This window comes from Labrus bergylta, chromosome 2 (genome assembly GCF_963930695.1).
Source record: "Labrus bergylta chromosome 2, fLabBer1.1, whole genome shotgun sequence".
Taxonomy (NCBI): domain Eukaryota; kingdom Metazoa; phylum Chordata; class Actinopteri; order Labriformes; family Labridae; genus Labrus; species Labrus bergylta.
The window spans coordinates 33,852,787-33,872,911 of NC_089196.1; the positions used below are offsets into that span (position 1 = coordinate 33,852,787).

Genomic DNA, 20,125 nt, shown 5'->3' on the forward strand with positions numbered 1-20,125 from the left:
CCATACATCCTGCTGATCCAGCTGACCATTGTACTGATATCTGACTACACTTTCTCCTGGACTACATAGTTTAATACTTGATTCTTTTTTTAGTGAATGGTGTCTGAGTCCAGCTGAGGCATGTTTAGTACATTAGGGATGATGTCATGGTGGTTTACTGAACATTTGGTCCAGTGTTCTTGGCAGGACACTGGTGAGCAGATGTATCATGAAGACTGCAGACAAAGATCTTTAAAGCTCTTGAGTGTTTCTACAAACCTTGTAGGATCCAAATACTGGACTTACTCACAATATATAAACTACTGTGATGGTGCAAGCAGCACTTATTCCCATCTGAAGTGATGTCAGTCTGAAGACTTTGTCCCAGAAGTGAGTTCCAGGTTGAGGTTCCTGAAGTTGTTATGGACAAGTTCTTGATCTTGATCTGTTCTGTATCCTAATAGTAGTTGCTGCTCGTTGTAAATGCTGCTCGGTCTCTAAATGTACTATGGGAGGTAGAGCCTTCAGTTTTCAGACTCCTCTCCTCTGGAATCATCTTCTGTTAACTTTACTTTCATCAGTCTAAAGAATTTGAGGACAGACACAGTGTTGGCTGTATTCTGAGTGAGATACTGTTCTAATAGAAACAGAGAGAACTGTGGAGAACTTCACCTCTGCCTCCTGATTACTGATTATCCATCTGCCAGTTTAAACTGGAACAATCTGATTAAAAATGATCTTTCTTTGTTTATTTTTTTCTATCAGGATGCAGGAACAGAGACCAGACTCTCCTGGACCCAGCTGTGTGTCCATGAAGAGTGACCGGTCTAAGGGTCTCATTATTGACTTTAAAGATGGACGTCCTGCTGATGGAAGGTGAGAATTAAAAATGAAGTTAATGTTATGTCTCTGTTGTTTAAAGAATCATATCTTGGCTCAGAGTTTCATTATATATATCCCGTTGTTTTCTTGTGTAATATGTCCTGTCACAGAGTTCAACAGGAGAGCTCCAACGTTCACAGAGATCAATCAGACCAGCAGAATCCAACAGACCTGGACTCCATCTTTATGGTGTGTTCAACACACTGTTAATTAATACACTACCAGTACAATAAATTAATGTTAAGTTATTGTTCTGTTTAGACCAGCTGACCTTCAGACTGACAGATGAACCACATGTTGATTTCTACCAGTTTATATTAAATATCCAGTGTCTCCTTCTGTTCCAGCTGCTGGAGGAGAACATCATCACCTTTGTGAAGAACGAGCTGAAGAGAGTCCAGAGGGTTCTGAGTCCAGATTACCCAGAATGCTTAGAGAGTCTGAGTGAGGATGAAGAGCAGGGGAGAAGCTGTAAAGAGGCATTTTTGAAGATCACTCTGCACTTCCTGAGGAGAATGAAGCAGGAGGAGCTGGCTGACTGTCTGCAGAGCAGTAATAACATTTTAACAGATTTAGTATTTTAGAAAAAGGACAAAGAGCTTTAAAGTTCCAAACTCAGATAGTCATGTCATCTATATCAGGATCTGTTCATTGATTTCAGGTCTTTCTTTATTCAGGAACGTTTGGTGCAGTGTGCCAACAAAAATTCAAATCTAACCTGAAGGAGAAGTTCCAGCGTGTGTTTGAGGGGATTGCTAAAGCAGGAAACCCAACCCTTCTGAACCAGATCTACACAGAGCTCTACATCACAGAGGGAGGGACTGGAGAGGTCAATGATGAACACGAGGTCAGACAGATTGAAACAGCATCCAGGAAACCAGACAGACTAGAAACAACCATCAGACAAGAAGACATCTTTAAAGCCTCACCTGGAAGAGATGAACCAATCAGAACAGTGATGACAAAGGGAGTGGCTGGCATCGGGAAAACAGTCTTAACACAGAAGTTCACTCTGGACTGGGCTGAAGACAAAGACAACCAGAACATACACTTCACATTTCCATTCACTTTCAGAGAGCTGAATGTGCTGAAAGTGAAAAAGTTCAGCCTGGTGGAACTTGTTCATCACTTCTTTCCTGAAACCAAAGAAGCAGGAATCTGCAGGTTTGAAGAGTTCCAGGTTGTGTTCATCTTTGACGGTCTGGATGAGTGTCGACTTCCTCTGGACTTTAAAAACAACGAGACCCTGACTGATGTCACAGAGTCCACCTCAGTGGATGTGCTGCTGACTAACTTCATCAGGGGGAAACTGCTTCCCTCTGCTCACCTCTGGATAACCACAAGACCTGCAGCAGCCAATCAGATCCCTCCTGAGTGTGTTGACATGGTGACAGAGGTCAGAGGGTTCACTGACCCACAGAAGGAGGAGTACTTCATGAAGAGGTTCAGAAATGAGGAGCAAGCCAACAGAATCATCTCCCACATCAAGACATCCAGAAGCCTCCACATCATGTGCCACATCCCAGTCTTCTGCTGGATCACTGCTACAGTTCTGGAGGATGTGCTGAAGACCAGAGAGGGAGGAGAGCTACCCAAGACCCTGACTGAGATGTACATCCACTTCCTGGTGGTTCAGTCCAAACTGAAGAACATCAAGTATGATGGAGGAGCTGAGACAGATCCACACTGGAATGAAAAGAGCAGGAAGATGATTAAGTCTCTGGGAAAACTGGCTTTTGAGCAGCTGCAGAAAGGAAACCTGATCTTCTATGACTCAGACCTGACAGAGTGTGGCATCGATATCAGAGCAGCCTCAGTGTACTCAGGAGTGTTCACACAGATCTTTAAAGAGGAGAGAGGACTGTACCAGGACAAGGTGTTCTGCTTCATCCATCTGAGTGTTCAGGAGTTTCTGGCTGCTCTTCATGTCCATCTGACCTTCATCAACTCTGGAGTCAATCTGATGTCAGAAAAACAAAAAACATCCCGGAGGTCTAAATTATTCAGAAGAAAACCTGACCCAACACATTTATATCAGAGTGCTGTGGACCAGGCCTTACAGAGTCCTAATGGACACCTGGACTTGTTCCTCCGCTTCCTCCTCGGTCTTTCTCTAGAGACCAATCAGAATCTCATACGAGGTCTGCTGACACACACAGGAAGTGGCTCAAAGACCAATCAGAAAACAGTCAAGTACATCAAGGAGAAGATCAGTGAGGATCTGTCTGCAGAGAAAAGCATCAATCTGTTCCACTGTCTGAATGAACTGAATGATCGTTCTCTAGTGGAGGAGATCCAACAGTCCCTGAGATCAGGACGTCTCTCTACAGATAAACTGTCTCCTGCTCAGTGGTCAGCTCTGGTCTTCATCTTACTGTCATCAGAAAAAGATCTGGACGTGTTTGACCTGAAGAAATACTCTGCTTCAGAGGAGGCTCTTCTGAGGCTGCTGCCTGTGATCAAAGCTTCAAACAAAGCTCTGTACGTGCTCACATAACTATCCAGTTCAAATGTAGTTCTCTTTATTCAGAAAAAAACAACTATAATTTGTAAATTCTTTCATTTGTGTTCTTCTGAATCCTCTTCAGGCTGAGTGGTTGTAACCTCTCAGAGAGAAGCTGTGAAGCTCTGTCCTCAGTCCTCAGCTCCCAGTCCTCTAGTCTGAGAGAGCTGGACCTGAGCAACAACAACCTGCAGGATTCAGGAGTGAAGCTGCTGTGTAGTGGTTTAAAGACTCTACACTGTTCACTGGAAACGCTCAGGTAAGGACTTATTCATGTGAAAGTTTACCCAATAAGCTTAAATGTACTTAGTTTATTTGATATTTTGATTAACTTACCAAACATATCCTCTTCAGGCTGAGTGGTTGTAACCTCTCAGAGAGAAGCTGTGAAGCTCTGTCCTCAGTCCTCAGCTCCCAGTCCTCTAGTCTGAGAGAGCTGGACCTGAGCAACAACAGCCTGCATGATTCTGAAGTGAAGCTGCTGTGTAGTGGTTTAAAGACTCTACACTGTTCACTGGAAACGCTCAGGTAAGGACTTATTCATGTGAAAGTTTACCCAATAAGCTTGAATGTACTTAGTTTATTTGATATTTTGATTAACTTACCAAACATATCCTCTTCAGGCTGAGTGGTTGTAACCTCTCAGAGAGAAGCTGTGAAGCTCTGTCCTCAGTCCTCAGCTCCCAATCCTCTAGTCTGAGAGAGCTGGACCTGAGCAACAACAACCTGCATGATTCTGAAGTGAAGCTGCTATGTAGTGGTTTAAAGACTCTACACTGTTCACTGGAAACGCTCAGGTAAGGACTTATTCATGTGAAAGTTTACCCAATAAGCTTAAATGTACTTAGTTTATTTGATATTTTGATTAACTTACCAAACATATCCTCTTCAGGCTGAGTGTCTGTAACCTCTCAGAGAGAAGCTGTGAAGCTCTGTCCTCAGTCCTCAGCTCCCAGTCCTCTAGTCTGAGAGAGCTGGACCTGAGCAACAACAACCTGCATGATTCAGGAGTGAAGCTGCTGTGTAGTGGATTAAAGAGTCTACACTGTTCACTGGAAACGCTCAGGTAAGGACTTATTCATGTGAAAGTTTATCCAATAAGCTTGAATGTACTTAGTTTATTTAATATTTTGATTAACTTACCAAACATATCCTCTTCAGGCTGAGTGGTTGTCACCTCTCAGAGAGAAGCTGTGAAGCTCTGTCCTCAGTCCTCAGCTCCCAGTCCTCTAGTCTGAGAGAGCTGGACCTGAGCAACAACAACCTGCATGATTCTGAAGTGAAGCTGCTGTGTAGTGGTTTAAAGACTCTACACTGTTCACTGGAAACGCTCAGGTAAGGACTTATTCATGTGAAAGTTTACCCAATAAGCTTAAATGTACTTAGTTTATTTGATATTTTGATTAACTTACCAAACATATCCTCTTCAGGCTGAGTGTCTGTAACCTCTCAGAGAGAAGCTGTGAAGCTCTGTCCTCAGTCCTCAGCTCCCAGTCCTCTAGTCTGAGAGAGCTGGACCTGAGCAACAACAACCTGCATGATTCAGGAGTGAAGCTGCTGTCTACTGGTTTAAAGAGTCCACTCTGTAGACTGGACACTCTCAGGTTAGTGTGCTGCTGATCCACATTATTCATCTAAGATCATGTTTTCTTGATGAATCATTTATTAAATGGGCCTTGGTGGTGGTTTAAAGTTTTCCTGTATGTTACCACATTAAAGCTGTAAAGCTCTGAGCTCGTTCTATAGCTCTCAGTCTTTTAGTCTGAGGAAGCTGGACTGGAATAAAGAAAGTTAAATATGAAGTTCTTTCCCCACCAACAAACAAACCATGGATAATGTTTGGAACATAAAGAACTAAAGAATCTTTATTTCAGATGAAACAGTTCAGAACTGTTTCTACATCACTGCTGATGTCAAAGCAGTCTGTGTGTTTATCTCACGCTCTGTCTTACCTTCACTATTTGTCACCAGAGTAAATATTGATTAGTATCAGATTATGAAGTCTATTCTGTTCAGCTGCATGGTTATGACGGGATGTTACTGGTAAAACAGAGAAGAATGGACCAATGGATGTTAAGCATGTTGTGTGTGTGTGTGTGTGTTTGTATGTGTGTGTGTGTGTGTGTTGGTGTGTTGGTGTTTATATGTGTGTGTGTGTGTGTGTAGTCTGTCAGGTTGTCTGATCACAGGAGAAGGTTGTGCCTCTCTGGCCTCAGCTCTAAGCTCCTCCCCCCTGAGACATCTGGACCTGAGCTACAATCATCCAGGAGAACGAGGAGAGAAGCTGCTGTCTGCTGGACTGGAGGATCCACACTGCAGACTGGAGACACTGAGGTACAGACAGACACACAGAAGCTGTCTCACTGTTTCTGAATGATGAACTCTGCTTCTTGTCTGATGCTGGATTTAAATGAAGATGTATGAAATAGATTCTGATCTGGTTTCTTCCTCCAGGTTGGACCATAGTGGACTGCACAGACTGAAGCCTGGTCTGAGGAAGTGTGAGTGTGTTTTCATTTCTCTTCATCAGAACACAGCAGCACATGTTGGAGTGTAGAAGAGTAAATGCTCTTGAACAATCAGACAGAGACTATTAGTGGCTTGTGAATAGAGGATTTGTTTATTTCTCTCGGAGAAGTTAATAACAATAACTTAGATTTATATAGCGCCTTTCATGAAAGCCAATGATGCTTTACAAAGTGTGTGTGTGTGTGTGTGTGTGTGTGTGTGTGTGTGTGTGTGTGTGTGTGTGTGTGTGTGTGTGTGTGTGTGTGTGTGTGTGTGTGTGTGTGTGTGTGTGTGTGTGTGTGTGTGTGTGTGTGTGTGTGTGTGTGTGTGTGTGTGTGTGTGTGTGTGTGGGGGGGGGGGGGGGGGGGGGCGTAATTGGAGACAACAAGAGAGGAATAGAAAAACACAAACAGAGGAGAGAAAGGACAGAAACACTAGACAAACAAATGAAGGAGAAAGGGAGTGGGTGATCAGCTGAGGGGAGTGTTAGATGAGGCTGAATGCTTTGGTGAACAGATGGTGTTTGAGGAGGTTTTTAAAAATGACCAGGGGTCTCGTTTATAAAAGAGTGCGTAAAATTCATACTAAAAATGTACGTGTGCCAAAAACCCAGAAATGGCGTGCGCACAAAATGATTCAGAGTTATAAAACCGTTCGTACGCACACCTGCACGCAATGTTCCCTTTATAAATCACCATCCACCTGGAAATGTGCGCACGTACATTAGTCCCATGTTCCGCCCTCTACACGCCCACATTCAACCATAAACGGTCAATGCAAAGCAGCTCGTGAATGAAAATGCATCCAAACGAGGGGGCAGATCAAAGGTTTCCAGCGTTGGATCACGAAAACTGAAGTTTAGACGAAGGAACGAAACTTTCTGACCCAGAAACAAAGGAACTTGTGAATGAAGTTGTTAGTATGAATTTTCATGAAATTCATTAATCTTGTAACTTCGTGAAATGTATTATTCAAGTCTGCCTACCACCTGTTAACACTCCTACCTTTAGGTGTCTGAAGCTGTAACCTTATATGAGCGAAGCACCTAAGTAGTAGCAGATCTATGTTTGGACATGAGCCAACCATATGTTGTCAGCAACTGTTTGCTAGACAGAGAGTCTACAGTTGTTACGTATACAAATCAGTGTCATGTCATCTTTATTGTTTTATGGTGATGTACCCAAATGGAAAGGAATTTGTGGGTTGCACCTTTTTGACAGAATATAAGCAGCACTGTGAACACTGTTACTTTGTCAGCACTTTGTCAGTCAAGTGATTTGGAAGCATGCTTGTTTGATGAAGTTGTCTGACCTCGGCCGATTAAACGTTGTTATAATCTCCAGTCTGTTTCACGATTTCTTCATTGGACAACCCCCACCTAACAGAAGTGAAGGATAAAATGGACATATCGGTAGTTTGCTGCAGCAGGAGGATCACGAACTGAAGAAAATTCAGAGAATGACACCACGTCGCTGCTGCATTCACGCTGTCCTATGTGCCAAAACATCCACCGTTCATCATTACGCACGAGTATATCTGCAATGTTTACATGTTTACAGGACCCACACTGATTTCTTCATATAGTGGCAGAGAGGACACGTCAGTCAGCATTCTCCCTCACTCTATCATATTATTAATCAAAGGTTTGATCAACCAACAAAAACTTTGAATTGTTGGCCACATATTTTCGTGGGCATCTCCGTCTGCACTGTGACTAATTATGATCAAATATATGGCTTAATGATCGTGTCAGAGATGCCCCGACTTAATGTCCACACTTGAATTATTTACAGAATAAATCCATGCAGCTGATGAAGATGTGCTGAGTATGGAGGAGGTGAAATGTGTGAAGCCATCGCCATGTCTCTGTGCACTCTTTATTAAAACTAAAAATCACAATTGATGATAAATGCAAGATATTGAAATATATGAATGAAAACTGGAGGCTCTATGGTCTTTGTGTTAGTCTAATGTTTAACTCTACATCAGTGATTACATTAGTGTATAAGTCCGGTCCTCTGAGGTCCGTCCGGGATAATGAAGGCGAGACGGCGCTGATGCAATATGTATGTGGCAGACTTTTATTTTTATTTTTATTTTATGTTTATATATTGTCATAATGAAAGTTACTTATTGGAAACGGCTCACTACATGCGCGATTATAGCCTAAATAAAACCATCGGTTTGAATGATTGTGATGACGTGGATCTGTCAGTAAAGTTTGATATTTAGTGAAATAGGTTTGCTTTGTTGTTAAGGGAGCGAGCATTCTGCAGCATAAATGAGGCGGTGGTGTATTCTGAAGCAGAGGGGGAGAGAGGAGTGGTTCTGTCAACACACACAACAACAGGTATCAGGTTTCTGCTGTGCACGTGTGATTTGTTGTGATGATGGCGCCGGTCAGACACTACAGTGGGGATAGCATGGTCAGTGTAAACAAACTTGCATCGGGCAGCCCTATGCACGTAGTGAGGACGGCGCAGGAGTCCGAAAGATTTAATGGAAGCAAGGTTGTCCGGAGAGAAGTGGCAGGCGAGATTCTGGAGTTGCAGAGCGGAGTATGTTAGTAGTACCATGTCTGCAGCACGGAGAGCAGCTGCTAGCCGCAGGCTGAAAGCCGCAAGCTACCGGGCGCCAGCCGGGGTCAGGAAAACCGCAGGAATGAGAGCCAAACCAGGATAAGGAAAGGACCAATTTTGTGGCAGACGGGGGATCCGTCTGGACACAATCTGAGCAGGAGAGCAGCAGCCGGCAGTCTGGTTGTCAGGCAGGCCTCTTCACCGCCAGCAGCCGAGCCAGAGTAGGGGGGAAGCGGCAGCCAGCGGTATCCAATAGGTGGCGCAGGGCGACGGGTCCAAGCCAGGTAGGGAGCCGACGTGGCCGACGAAGAAGGACGGTCCACCAATAAGGCAGGCGAGGGTCCAGTGATCACAGACTGGTGAGGATATCCTGATAGCTGTGCGAGAAGCTAACAGCTGATCGGCGGCTAGCGCTAACAGCTGATCGTCATAGATGGTGAGTAGCTGTCAGTTTACACAAACTGAAAGCAGCAGCAAAGTCGATCTGTTTGCAGACTGTTAGCAGAGGATAAGTAGGAGGGAGAAGCATAGATAGCACAAAAGAAACACCATTTTTGTCACGGATCGCGAAGCGGCGACATACACGCCAGCGTCCTCGCTCAACCGGAACTTTTATAACATCCCAATCATCCTTTTATGGGCAATCAACACACTGAGCAATTACAACATGTGTGCTATATGAAGACCATTTCCTAGAAGTTTCCTGGACAGACAACTGGTCTCTTAACAGGAAAGGGTGTGTGTGTGTGTGTGTGTGTGTGTGTGAGTGGGGAGGGAGGTGTTCATTCTATCATGCTGCAGGTTATTCTCCCACACAGACGCGTCTCCCCCTCCCCTTTTGCTCTTAGTTTGAGCGGGATCATCGCTGAAAATGAAAACAAAACTTAAGAGTAAGTCTGTAAAAAGAACTCCATCCCGGTTATATGCAACTGTCCAGACCAACAGGACTCGAGGAACTACTAATCTGCACAGTTTGCACAGTTTATGTTTGAACTTTTTTACAAGTTATTAACTAAAAGCTGTGTCCCATACCAGCAGCCGCAGCCTTCCTCCACCCTGAGGTGTGCTTCTGCTTTGCGGTCCGTGTGGGAACACAGATTAAATCACTTTTGTTCCGCGCGTACTTGGATCAGTCCTGTACTGAAACGGTCCGGTCTGAGTACGTGTACCTTTACACCCCTATCAGTAAGTGTCAGTAAAGTTGTTGATGAATGAACAGATGATAACCTGCAGCTGTGTTGTGTCTCGTTCTCGCCATCAGACGCCTGTGAGCTGGAACTGGACACAAACACAGTGAACAGAAAACTGAAACTGTCTGACAACAACAGGAAGGTGACACATGTGAAGGAGTTTCAGTCATATCCTGATCATCCAGACAGATTTGAGCACTGGTGTCCTCAGCTGCTGTGTAGGACTGGTCTGACTGGTCGCTGTTACTGGGAGGTCGAGGGGAGAGGAAAGGTTGATGTATCAGTGAGTTACAGAGGAATCAGAAGGAGAGGATGCATGAATGAATGTTGGTTTGGAGATAATGATCAGTCCTGGAGTCTGAGCTGCTCTGATGAAGGTTACTATGTCTGTCACAATAACAGAGAAACAGAGATCTCCTCCTCCTCCTCCTCCTCCTCCTCCTCCTCCTCCTCCTCCTCCTCCTCTGTCTCTAACAGAGTAGCAGTGTATGTGGACTGTCCTGCTGGCTCTCTGTCCTTCTACAGAGTCTCCTCTGACACACTGATCCACCTCCACACCTTCAACACCACATTCACTGAACCTCTCTATCCTGGGTTTGGGTTCTGGTCTCCTGGTTCTTCAGTGTCTCTGTGTCGTCTGTCGGTCTGAGAAACACTGCTGACTGAAGATCAGCTGACTCTGTTCACTCTGTCCAGCTGGTCTGTTTCATGGTTGGGGGGTGTGATAATGGGGGGTGGGGGTGGTAATGGGGGTTAAATGTTCTACATCACAGAAAAACAATGGACCCCCTTCTTTAATGTCTGTATTGTTCTGATCTCACCAATAAAAAACAAGTGACAATTAAACAATTAAAGTCCTCCTCCTGCTGTCTTGATATTGGCAGCAGGAGGAGGAGTCATGGCTCCAGATCTGTTACAAATGGTAAACTTGTCTCTCAGGTGTCTTCCCACAGGCCCTGAAAACAGCAGTCATCAAGCCACTACTAGAAAAGAACAATCTAGACAATAATGAATAATTACAGGCCTATATCAAATCTTCCTCTGTGAGGTCAAATGATAGACAAAGCTGTGTTTCAGAAGTTAAATAACTTGTTGATATTGAACAACTGTTTGGATGTCTTCCAGTCAGGTTTTGGACCAAACCGCAGCACTGAGACAGCTCTGGTTAAAGAGTAACTAAACCCTAAAACCACTTTCTTCAACTCTAAACCTCTGTATTTGAGTATTAAGTAGTGTTATGGATCAATCCAAGTCCCAATCTCGACATTTGAGTACAAAGTATTGAAATTTGAAATATTGTGTTAGAAATGTGCATAGTGTCTGCCCTTCTGTTTGAAAAACTCTAACAGTTTTTTTGGAGTACAGTATGACGTAGGAGTACAGCCCCACGTCACCAAACCTATAAAAGCCTCGTCACCCGACTCGGCGAACTGTGGGGACTCAAGTGTGTGTGTGTGTATTTGTGTGTGTGGGGCAAACATTGTATCATGTTGCGGCTGATAACAGCTTTACACACTTTAACACTTTAAACCCTCAGGCATCAGTTTAATTTACTACCCTCTTAAGTCATTAAGGACAAAAATGTTCACTTCTAAAATCTGCGATAAAAATAAAACAGATTTTTTTTTTCTGCATAAATCTCTTAAACAACTTCAGCCCTGCTCAAAACTACCAAACATTCAATCATTTTGAGGATTTTAACCCTTTAGATGCCAATTTCATTACTTGATCACTGTTATTATTTATGAAAAAAAAAGTTATTTTCCATATAACAAATATTTGGTGGCTGGGGGATTTAAAAAAAAAATCAGTCTTGGATATGTCAAAGATTATACAAAATATTGACTTTGATGCATTATTAGTTTTTGTGTAGCATCAGATTTAAAATGTACTACCCTCTTGAGTCATTAAGGACAAAAATGTTCACTTCCAAAAACTGCTATAAAAATAGTACAGATTAATTTCTTTTCTGCTTTTTGGGTTAAATCTTTTGATCAACTTCAGTCCTGATCAAAACGATCAAATATTGAATAATTATCAGGATTTAAACCCTTTAAATGCCAGTTTGATTACATGATGATAATATTCTTAATGAAAAAAACACACAAAAAACAAGTTATTTTCCATATAACAAATGTTTGGTGTCTGGGGGATTTTTTAAAATCAGTCTTTGTTTTGTTAAAATCTAAGGACAAACAGAAAATGAAAATATTAATATGCTTTTATTTACTTTGTGTTTAAAGGTTAATCAGCTTTATTATTACTTATCAGGTTATCTCTGTTGTCAGCCTTTATTTAAAGTTTGTATTGAACACTGGAGAGCAGCACTGAGCAGGTCAGGAAATCAGGTAACCTTTGTGAGCCAGGTGTGTAAACCTGCTGAGTGGCTCTAACTGACAGACAGGAGTGTCAGCGGTGTGTGTGAGAGCAGGAGTGAGGTGAGAGGCTGAGACACTTTCAGGCTGAATTCAATGAAAGGAAGACAGCAGAGATACCTTTGGTAAGTGTGCTGTGTTCTTTGGTAATTATCTGTTCAGAATGTTTGAATGGTGACATGTATTTAATGTAGGCTGTTTATTTCATAGTGATGCACTCTGCATTCTGGTTTTATAGTGTAGTGTTCACAGGAAACAATTAAATTAGAAGGGTAAATAATAATTAATATTGAACACATTTAACTGGTTTGTTTAAATTGTAAACAAAAGATAAAGAACTGAATAGATACTAAAATTCAGATTCATTTAATGGTTATATAAACTTAAATTCTGATTTGTGTTGTTTGGTGTTAAAATGAGAAAAAGGAAGGTAAGGATGCTAAAAGATGCATGGTTAACATTGTATAAGTGGAAAACTGCTTCCCCAGATTACTTTACAATTATAATAGGAATGTATATGTGAATAATTTTGTTCATAGATATTTTCCTTGCTTTTCAGAACCACACACAATAAACAGTTGTAACCTCGCTGCATTAAAGTCTCCTCTTTGAACTCTTTTACTATCGTGGCCTAACCCAAACCAATGTGTTCAGTCTTTTAGAATAAGAGTCTGCTTGGAGGTGAAATATTGATAAATGAAAGCAGTTACTTTTATTGAAATAAGAAAAGTTTTAAGATTGATGACGAGTCAGGTTACCGTGGGAATTGGATAGCGCCAAGACCAATCGAAGAATCATTTTCCTCTTAGCTGAAAGTTTATAAAAAGCAGTGAAGCAGCAAAAAGGAAGCCAAAGAGAGAAATGATAACAGAACAAATAAACTCACCATTGAAGTGTTTTTTACATATACCATTTAGTTACACACACTGAAGGCTATAATGCATCTCTGTCGTTTCTTCTAACAATACGTTGAGTAAATCCAGAATGCTAGATGACATCTACAGGTGTTATCATTCAGTTTGTGATTTTCTTTATTTTGTATTCTGACTGCAGGATTCTTATTAAGGCTTACAGGTTTTCAGTGAAATCGACATCGACCTGACCTGACTGTGGTCGCTCTGCATCAGGATCTGCTGAACTCCTTTTCTTTACCAAAGACACTTTAGACACTCGACACAAAATAACACAAGTAGATGAAAGTCTTTCTCACTCTACATCAGTTTATTTATTACAAGGTTACACATGAGCTGTCTGAAGAACTTGTGCTACCCAACACAGAGGCCTCCAAGGAAACAGAGTGACAGAAAGAAGAGAAAATATCAGGAGAGAAGAAGGATCCTTACACTGTAACTGTTTCATATAAACCCTTTCAATTCAAACGTCATAGCTGCTCCCAACTTACTGGTTCATATGTCAGTCTGAGGTTTTGCATTTCTCTCCAGTGTGGACTAACATGAGTCTGGCCAGACTGTCTCTTTGGGTAAAACTTTTACTGCAAACAGAGCAGCTGAAGGCTTTCTCTCCTGTGTGAACTAACATGTGTGACTTCAGACCCCCCTTTTGTCTAAATTGTTTTCCACACTGAGAGCAGCTGAAGGGTTTTTATCCCGTATGCAGAATCATGTGTATAGTCAGATCTCTTTGTCGGTAAAATGTTTGACCACACTCAGAGCATCTACAGGATTTATCTCTGTGAATTGCCATGTGATATGTCAGACTGGCCTTAAGGGTAAATCTTTTCTCACATTGAGAGCAGCTGAAGGGTTTTTCTCCAGTGTGAATCATCATGTGTCTGGTCAAATTTCCTTTTATGTTAAATCTTTTACCGTACTCCGAGCACCTATGTGGTCTCTTACCAGTCTGTAGTTTCTTATTTTTGAAGTTTAATTCTGAAAGATCTTCTCTTGTCTCTTGCCAATCATGACTGTCATCAGTCTTGACCTCAGTCACTGGTTGTAAACGTCTCTCTGGTTCTGAGTACCACTCTGGTTCTACTCCTCCACAGTCCTCTCCATCACCTCCTTTCCATCTGTTCAGTTTGTCTCTGATGAAGCTGTGAGGACTGAGGTTTCTCTTCACCATCTTCACTCTTCACAGAGACAGGAGTGAAGGGGAACTTGGTGGTATCAGCCTCCTCCAGTTCTTGAAGCTGTTCTTCCTCCTGACTGCTCCACAGTTCCTCATGTTCTTCTTTAATGTGTTGGGGCTTAGTCCTGGAGAGCGGGCAGCCCGGGTTCAAATCCGACCTGTGGCTCCTTTCCCACAAGTCATTCCCCACTCTCTGTCTTTGGTTTCTGATTCTGTCCTACCTACCAAAAAATCTTGTTTAAAATTATATTTATTTTTTAAACTTTGTGGTAAGTTATTATGTTTTTCTAAAAACCCATACGCAAAAAGTTCTTATCAGAAGAATGTTCATCTATAAATCATGTCTCAGGGCCCCTCCCCCCTCCAGCTGCACTACATGGACTATTCCATCATGACCCTCAGGTCTTATGGTGCATTCAGGTGCTGCTCGGGTGCTCCAAGTTTCCGAGTTAGGAAGTCATTCTTCCGACTTGATTTCAGTTCAGAAAATCTGAATGTTGTAACAACAGCAACAAAGCGTTGATGCTACAAAGAAGATCAGTGAAATGTTACTGTTACAGTTATATTTGAGGAAAACGTTGATGGTCAATACGTGAATTATTAAAAAGTATGTTAACATTAACTAAACATATTTTTCCCTCTATGTGATGACATCAAGTCAGGAAGTCGAGCACCTCATTCTTTTCCGAGTGACGAGTTGTTTTTCCGATTTGAGCAGGTGTTCATGTGCATTTTACAACTAGGAATCTTGTTTTTCCGATGTGTCTGACACCACCTGAATGCACCATTAGTGGACAGCGTGTTTAAAGGGATACTTCAGCCATTTGCATTAAGCTTTGTATCATTAAAAACCTGATAGTATTTTTGAATGGTCGTGCATCCTGCTAACAGGCTCTATGGAGAAAGCTGATAATGCCGAAAAAAAGTGATTTGGATGAAGTGGATTTTGAAGGTCTTGTGCTGCCAATAGCAGCCGAGACATAAGGCCTGACTGTCGGCGGCGGTGAGGACGAGGAGCCGGGGCCGGCTCGAGCTGGGGCGGACTGGTAGTGTCGGTGCTCTCACTGTTTGTCTATGGACACAGACATAGAGTCTGTTTTCTGACAGGAATTTCTAAGATGCCAATTCCTTCTGCAAGAAATCTCTGAATCAGTTGAGGAAACGGCCGTATGTGTTGTAGTAAATGTCTGTAAATAGAGGACGTTAGTGGGAGTGGCCTGCGTTGCTGTGCATTCTGGGAGTTGTTGTCTTTCATCCACATGAGCCAAAAAGAAACTTTCTGCTTTTTCTTGGTCAAGAAGGCACCAACTTCAAAATGTATTTCACATTTCTACATATATGACCCAATGTCAATACAGATTCATGTTTCAACAGGTGAAGTATCCCTTTAAAGAAATGATTGACACGGCATCACAGAGAGAGAAAAAAGAGACTAGAGCGAAAGAGATAGAAGATAGAAACTAACAAACAAGCCAGTATGAAGTGAAACTTATCTAGCAGAGCAGAAAAAAGGATGTAGAGGGAGGAAAAAGAGAGGTTGATGTCCAAGCTGCCAAAAGTTAGAACTTTTTTTTACAACAGTAGGCAACCAGGCCCCGAAGTCCTGTGACGTCATGAACACAAGATTACAGATTCCTACAAGTGGAGACGATGAAATAAAGAAACACACACAGGAGACAAAGGAGATGAAGAGAAATACAGACAGAGAGGAAGAAGAGAAATACAGACAGAGAGGAAGAAGAGAAATACAGACAGAGAGGAAGAAGAGAAATACAGAGACAGAGAGGAAGAAGAGAAATACAGAGACAGAGAGGATGAAGAGAAATACAGACAGAGAGGAAGAAGAGAAATACAGACAGAGAGGATGAAGAGAAACACAGACAGAGAGGATGAAGAGAAATACAGAGACAGTTTTGTAATCTCAACAACATCATCTTTGTTTCCATCAGTAAGTCCTCTCTTACTGTTTCTTTTGAGTTCAGGCGTGTAAGAGCTGCAGTTGAATCTGAACAAACAACAACTCTCTCTGGCCTTCTCGATCCATTCAACCCTAACATTATAGCAGTTAGTTCTGCTGTAAACACGGATCATTTATTATTCATTCTTTTACATATTTCTATATCAAACTCAGATATGAACTCTCCTGTCCCCACATGTCCACTCTCTGGCTCTTTGGATCCATCAGTAGGTATGTAGTTATAATATTTCTTTTGTAAATAATCTTCAACCAAATGCCCAATGTTAGCCACATTTCTTTCAATCCATTCTCACTTTTGCTCCACAAGTTGTAAGTCAACGCTAGGCACTGGAACAATCCATGGAGGGATATTAGCCCATCCAACATTTGGTCCATCAAGTGGAGTTTCTCCAAGGTGCTCTTTGCTGCTGCAGGAGCTGCACTATGGCCAAAGATACAACGAGCAAGAGCAGCTGGAAAACGGGCGTACTACAAAGGTGGTGCTGGGTTCAACAACGGACAGAGAGTCACTTAGGAGCGCCATACAAGATCACATTTGATGGTCTATGTAAGCCAGCAATAACAGGCGTTTAGCCTGCACACAGGTTGGATGGTTCAGTTCATATTATTTGATATTGAAGGGACGTTAAGTTTAAGGCTCTCTTTTGTGTCCTTTATATTTCAACTGGTTGGAATAGTTTGTTTATTAACAGTTGTTAGTTTGTGTTCACAATGAATGTTTCCTTTTCTTGTATCTCTCAACGCTCGAGAGAAAACACTGTATAAAATCTGTATTTTTATTTTGTAAGGGTGAAAAAGCTAATTTTATATTTCTGAAGAAACACTTAAAACTAGAGGATGAAATATTCTGGATAAATCAATGGGATGACCTTGGTTCCACTAGATCAGCAGGCTCCTGTTCTGTGACCCTCCTGGTAAATTCATCACCTCTAGAAGTACTCATGATAGTCACTGGATAATTTACGTACTTGACATTAATGAGCACTTTTATATTTTGGTCAATAGGTATGGCTTTAATAACCTAACTCAAAACAAACAGTTGATTTTGGAGGTCTCTAGTGTCACTGAATCCCTTAAACTATCTAACTGCCAACATTATTATAGGAGGGATTTTAAATATGATCTTTTCCTGAAGATATGAAAGTTATTTTATCTGATGTGATGATGGATAAATCTATCACTTCTTACATCTCTAAATGGGAATTCATGAAGTTCACATTTAGGGAGCACTCTGTTACATTTGGAAAATCTCTAAATAAAAGTAACAAATCATCAGAAATGAATATAATCAAAGAAATAAAAAGCTGCTGTAAGAAGACATGACTTTGTGACAATGATAAACAAAAAGGACATATTCTACAAACACAGCTGGATGAACTCTGTGTGAAGAAAGCTGAAGGAGCTGACAGAAGATCCAGGGTCAAATGGATGGAGGAAGGGGAGGAAAGTATTTCTGTCATTGAGAGAAAAGAAGGCAGGAAAGAAATCCAATCAAAGCCTTATTAGTTCATGAACAAGTTAGTTCTGATCCAGTCTTGATGAAATGGTTTCTTTCTCTGGTAAACTAGACTCATCAGCCTTTTCTGTCATGGATGCTGACTCCTTCTTCAGCCATCTCTCAGCTCTTCTTCCTCATATAGACGAGGAGTTTGCAGAATGATGTGATGCTGATATTACTTCAGAGGAGCTCAAAGAAGCAGTAGATAGTCTTTCTTTGGATAAGTCACCAGGATGTGAACTTTTAGAAACATGTTTGGGAATTGTTAGAAAGTCCATTTTCTCTCATGTTAAAGATGGATCTATAAAGATCATCATCATCATCACCATCATCATCATCATCATTATCATCATCATCATCATCATCACCATCATCATCATCATCATCATCATCATCATCATCATCATCATCATCATCATCACTGTCTCATCTGCTGCTCACAGTAACTGATAATGTTGTTTGTTTGTATCAGGATGCAGGAACAGAGACCAGACTCTCCTGGACCCAGCTGTGTGTCCATGAAGAGTGACCGGTCTATGGGTCGCTATATTGACTTTAAAGATGGACGTCCGGCTGATGGAAGGTGAGATCTGAAATTGACAAAGAGCTCTGTTCTGCTTTTCTGTAGGCTCACTCTTTCATCCTCAGTCATTTACATCACTCTCAGTCTTCAGTCCATGTTCACCTCTCCCAGGACTCGTACTTTTCTCCTGTTTCTCAAACTTCTCCACCAGAGGTCCTCAGAATTCACCTCCTTCTCTTCTAGGTTTCAATAGCCCAGACCTTCCCTTCTACTCTGCTCACCTGTCTTCATTTTCCTCATCAGCTTCATTTAGTTTTCTCACCACTTCATGATCATTGTGTGCTTTGGTTCCATCTTGTGTTTTTTAATTTGAAGTTTTTGTTCTTGAACCCTGACCTTCCTGAAGGCTGTAAAATGTGGAAAAGAATCATTTTATTGCAGCTGTGAGTCCATTTTTTTCTGCATTTGGGTCCTTCCCTGCACCCTATTTCCCCGACCCTGTCAGAACTTAACCTGCCTGACACAGAACCAGCCAACAGTGTGATGGACTTTATGAATTCAAAGCAAAAACAGCCCTACTAGAAAGAAGCTAAATATTCTTAGACAAAGTCAAAATAATAGGCCAAACCTTAAAAAGAGACAAATCTGAGGAAAGATTTTTTTTTGGGCTGTATCATGAAGACTGCAGACAAAGATCTTCAAAGCTCTTGAGTGTTTTTACAAACCTTGTAGGATCCATATTCTGGACTTACTCACAATATAAAAACTACTGTGATGGTGCAAGCAGCACTTATTCCCATCTGAAGTGATGTCAGTCTGAAGACTTTGTCCCAGAAGTGAGTTCCAGGTTGAGGTTCCTGAAGTTGTTATGGACAAGTTCTTGATCTTGATCTGTTCTGTATCCTAACAGTAATTGCTGCTCGTTGTAAATGCTGCTCGGTCTCTAAATGTACTATGGGAGGTAGAGCCTTCAGTTATCAGGCTCCTCTCCTCTGGAATCGTCTTCTGTTAACTTTACTTTCATCAGTCTGAAGAATTTGAGGACAGACACAGTGTTGGCTGTATTCTGAGTGAGATACTGTTCTAATAGAAACAGAGAGAACTGTGGAGAACTTCACCTCTGCCTCCTGATTACTGATTATCCATCTGCCAGTTTAAACTGGAACAATCTGATTAAAAATGATCTTTGCTCTAAATGCTTTCATTAACCAGCTGTTTGTTTGTATCAGGATGCAGGAACAGAGACCAGACTCTCCTGGACCCAGCTGTGTGTCCATGAAGAGTGACCGGTCTATGGGTGGCCTTTTTGACTTTAAAGATGGACGTCCTGCTGATGGAAGGTGAGAATTAAAAATCAAGTTAATGTTATGTCGCTGTTGTTTTATGACTCATATCTTGGCTCAGAGTTTCATTATATATATCCCGTTGTTTTCTTGTGTAATATGTCCTGTCACAGAGTTCAACAGGAGAGCTCCAACGTTCACAGAGATCAATCAGACCAGCAGAATCCAACAGACCTGGACTCCATCTTTATGGTGTGTTCAACACACTGTTAATTAATACACTACCATTACAATAATTTAATTCTAAGTTATTGTTCTGTTTAGACCAGCTGACCTTCAGACTGACAGATGAAACACATGTTGAGTTCTACCAGTTTATATTAAATATCCAGTGTCTCCTTCTGTTCCAGCTGCTGGAGGAGAACATCATCACCTTTGTGAAGAACGAGCTGAAGAGAGTCCACAGGGTTCTGAGTCCAGATTACCCAGAATGCTTAGAGAGTCAGAGTGAGGATGAAGAGCAGGGGAGAAGCTGTAAAGAGGCATTTTTGAAGGTCACTCTCCACTTCCTGAGGAGAATGAAGCAGGAGGAGCTGGCTGACTGTCTGCAGAGCAGTAATAACATTTTAACAGATTTAGTATTTTAGAAAAAGGACAAAGAGGTTTAAAGTTCCAAACTCAGATAGTCATGTCATCTATATCAGGATCTGTTCATTGATTTCAGTTATTTCTTTATTCA

The 20,125-nt window shown here is 41.7% G+C and overlaps 3 protein-coding genes across 4 annotated transcripts in view; 2 read left to right on the forward strand and 1 right to left on the reverse strand.

Annotated features, from left to right (window-relative positions):
- The window catches only part of LOC136181104 (NLR family CARD domain-containing protein 3-like), a 724,139-nt gene that overhangs the window by 457,612 nt on the left and 246,402 nt on the right, over window positions 1-20,125 (reverse strand). The gene's annotated exons all lie outside the window — the stretch shown is intronic.
- Window positions 1-20,125, forward strand: part of LOC136181112 (protein NLRC3-like) — a 693,514-nt gene that overhangs the window by 319,980 nt on the left and 353,409 nt on the right. The window contains exons 1-3 of one of the 2 annotated variants that reach the window (XM_065961495.1): window positions 17,908-18,163; window positions 19,560-19,638; window positions 19,797-20,001. The exons of the other annotated variant lie outside the window; for it this stretch is intronic. Of the exons in view, the coding sequence (XP_065817567.1) occupies window positions 18,033-18,163; window positions 19,560-19,638; window positions 19,797-20,001 (415 nt within the window). The 5' untranslated portion in view covers window positions 17,908-18,032. Of the gene's footprint in view, window positions 1-17,907; window positions 18,164-19,559; window positions 19,639-19,796; window positions 20,002-20,125 lie in introns of those variants that run through there. 2 annotated transcript variants of the gene reach the window in all.
- On the forward strand, window positions 1,535-12,604 carry LOC136181079 (protein NLRC3-like; the record flags this gene model as incomplete). The annotated part of the gene is made up of 4 exons (XM_065961319.1): window positions 1,535-3,342; window positions 3,450-3,624; window positions 5,823-5,865; window positions 9,713-12,604. Coding segments are annotated over 4 exons (2,604 nt in total), but the record flags the coding sequence as incomplete, so codon positions are not given.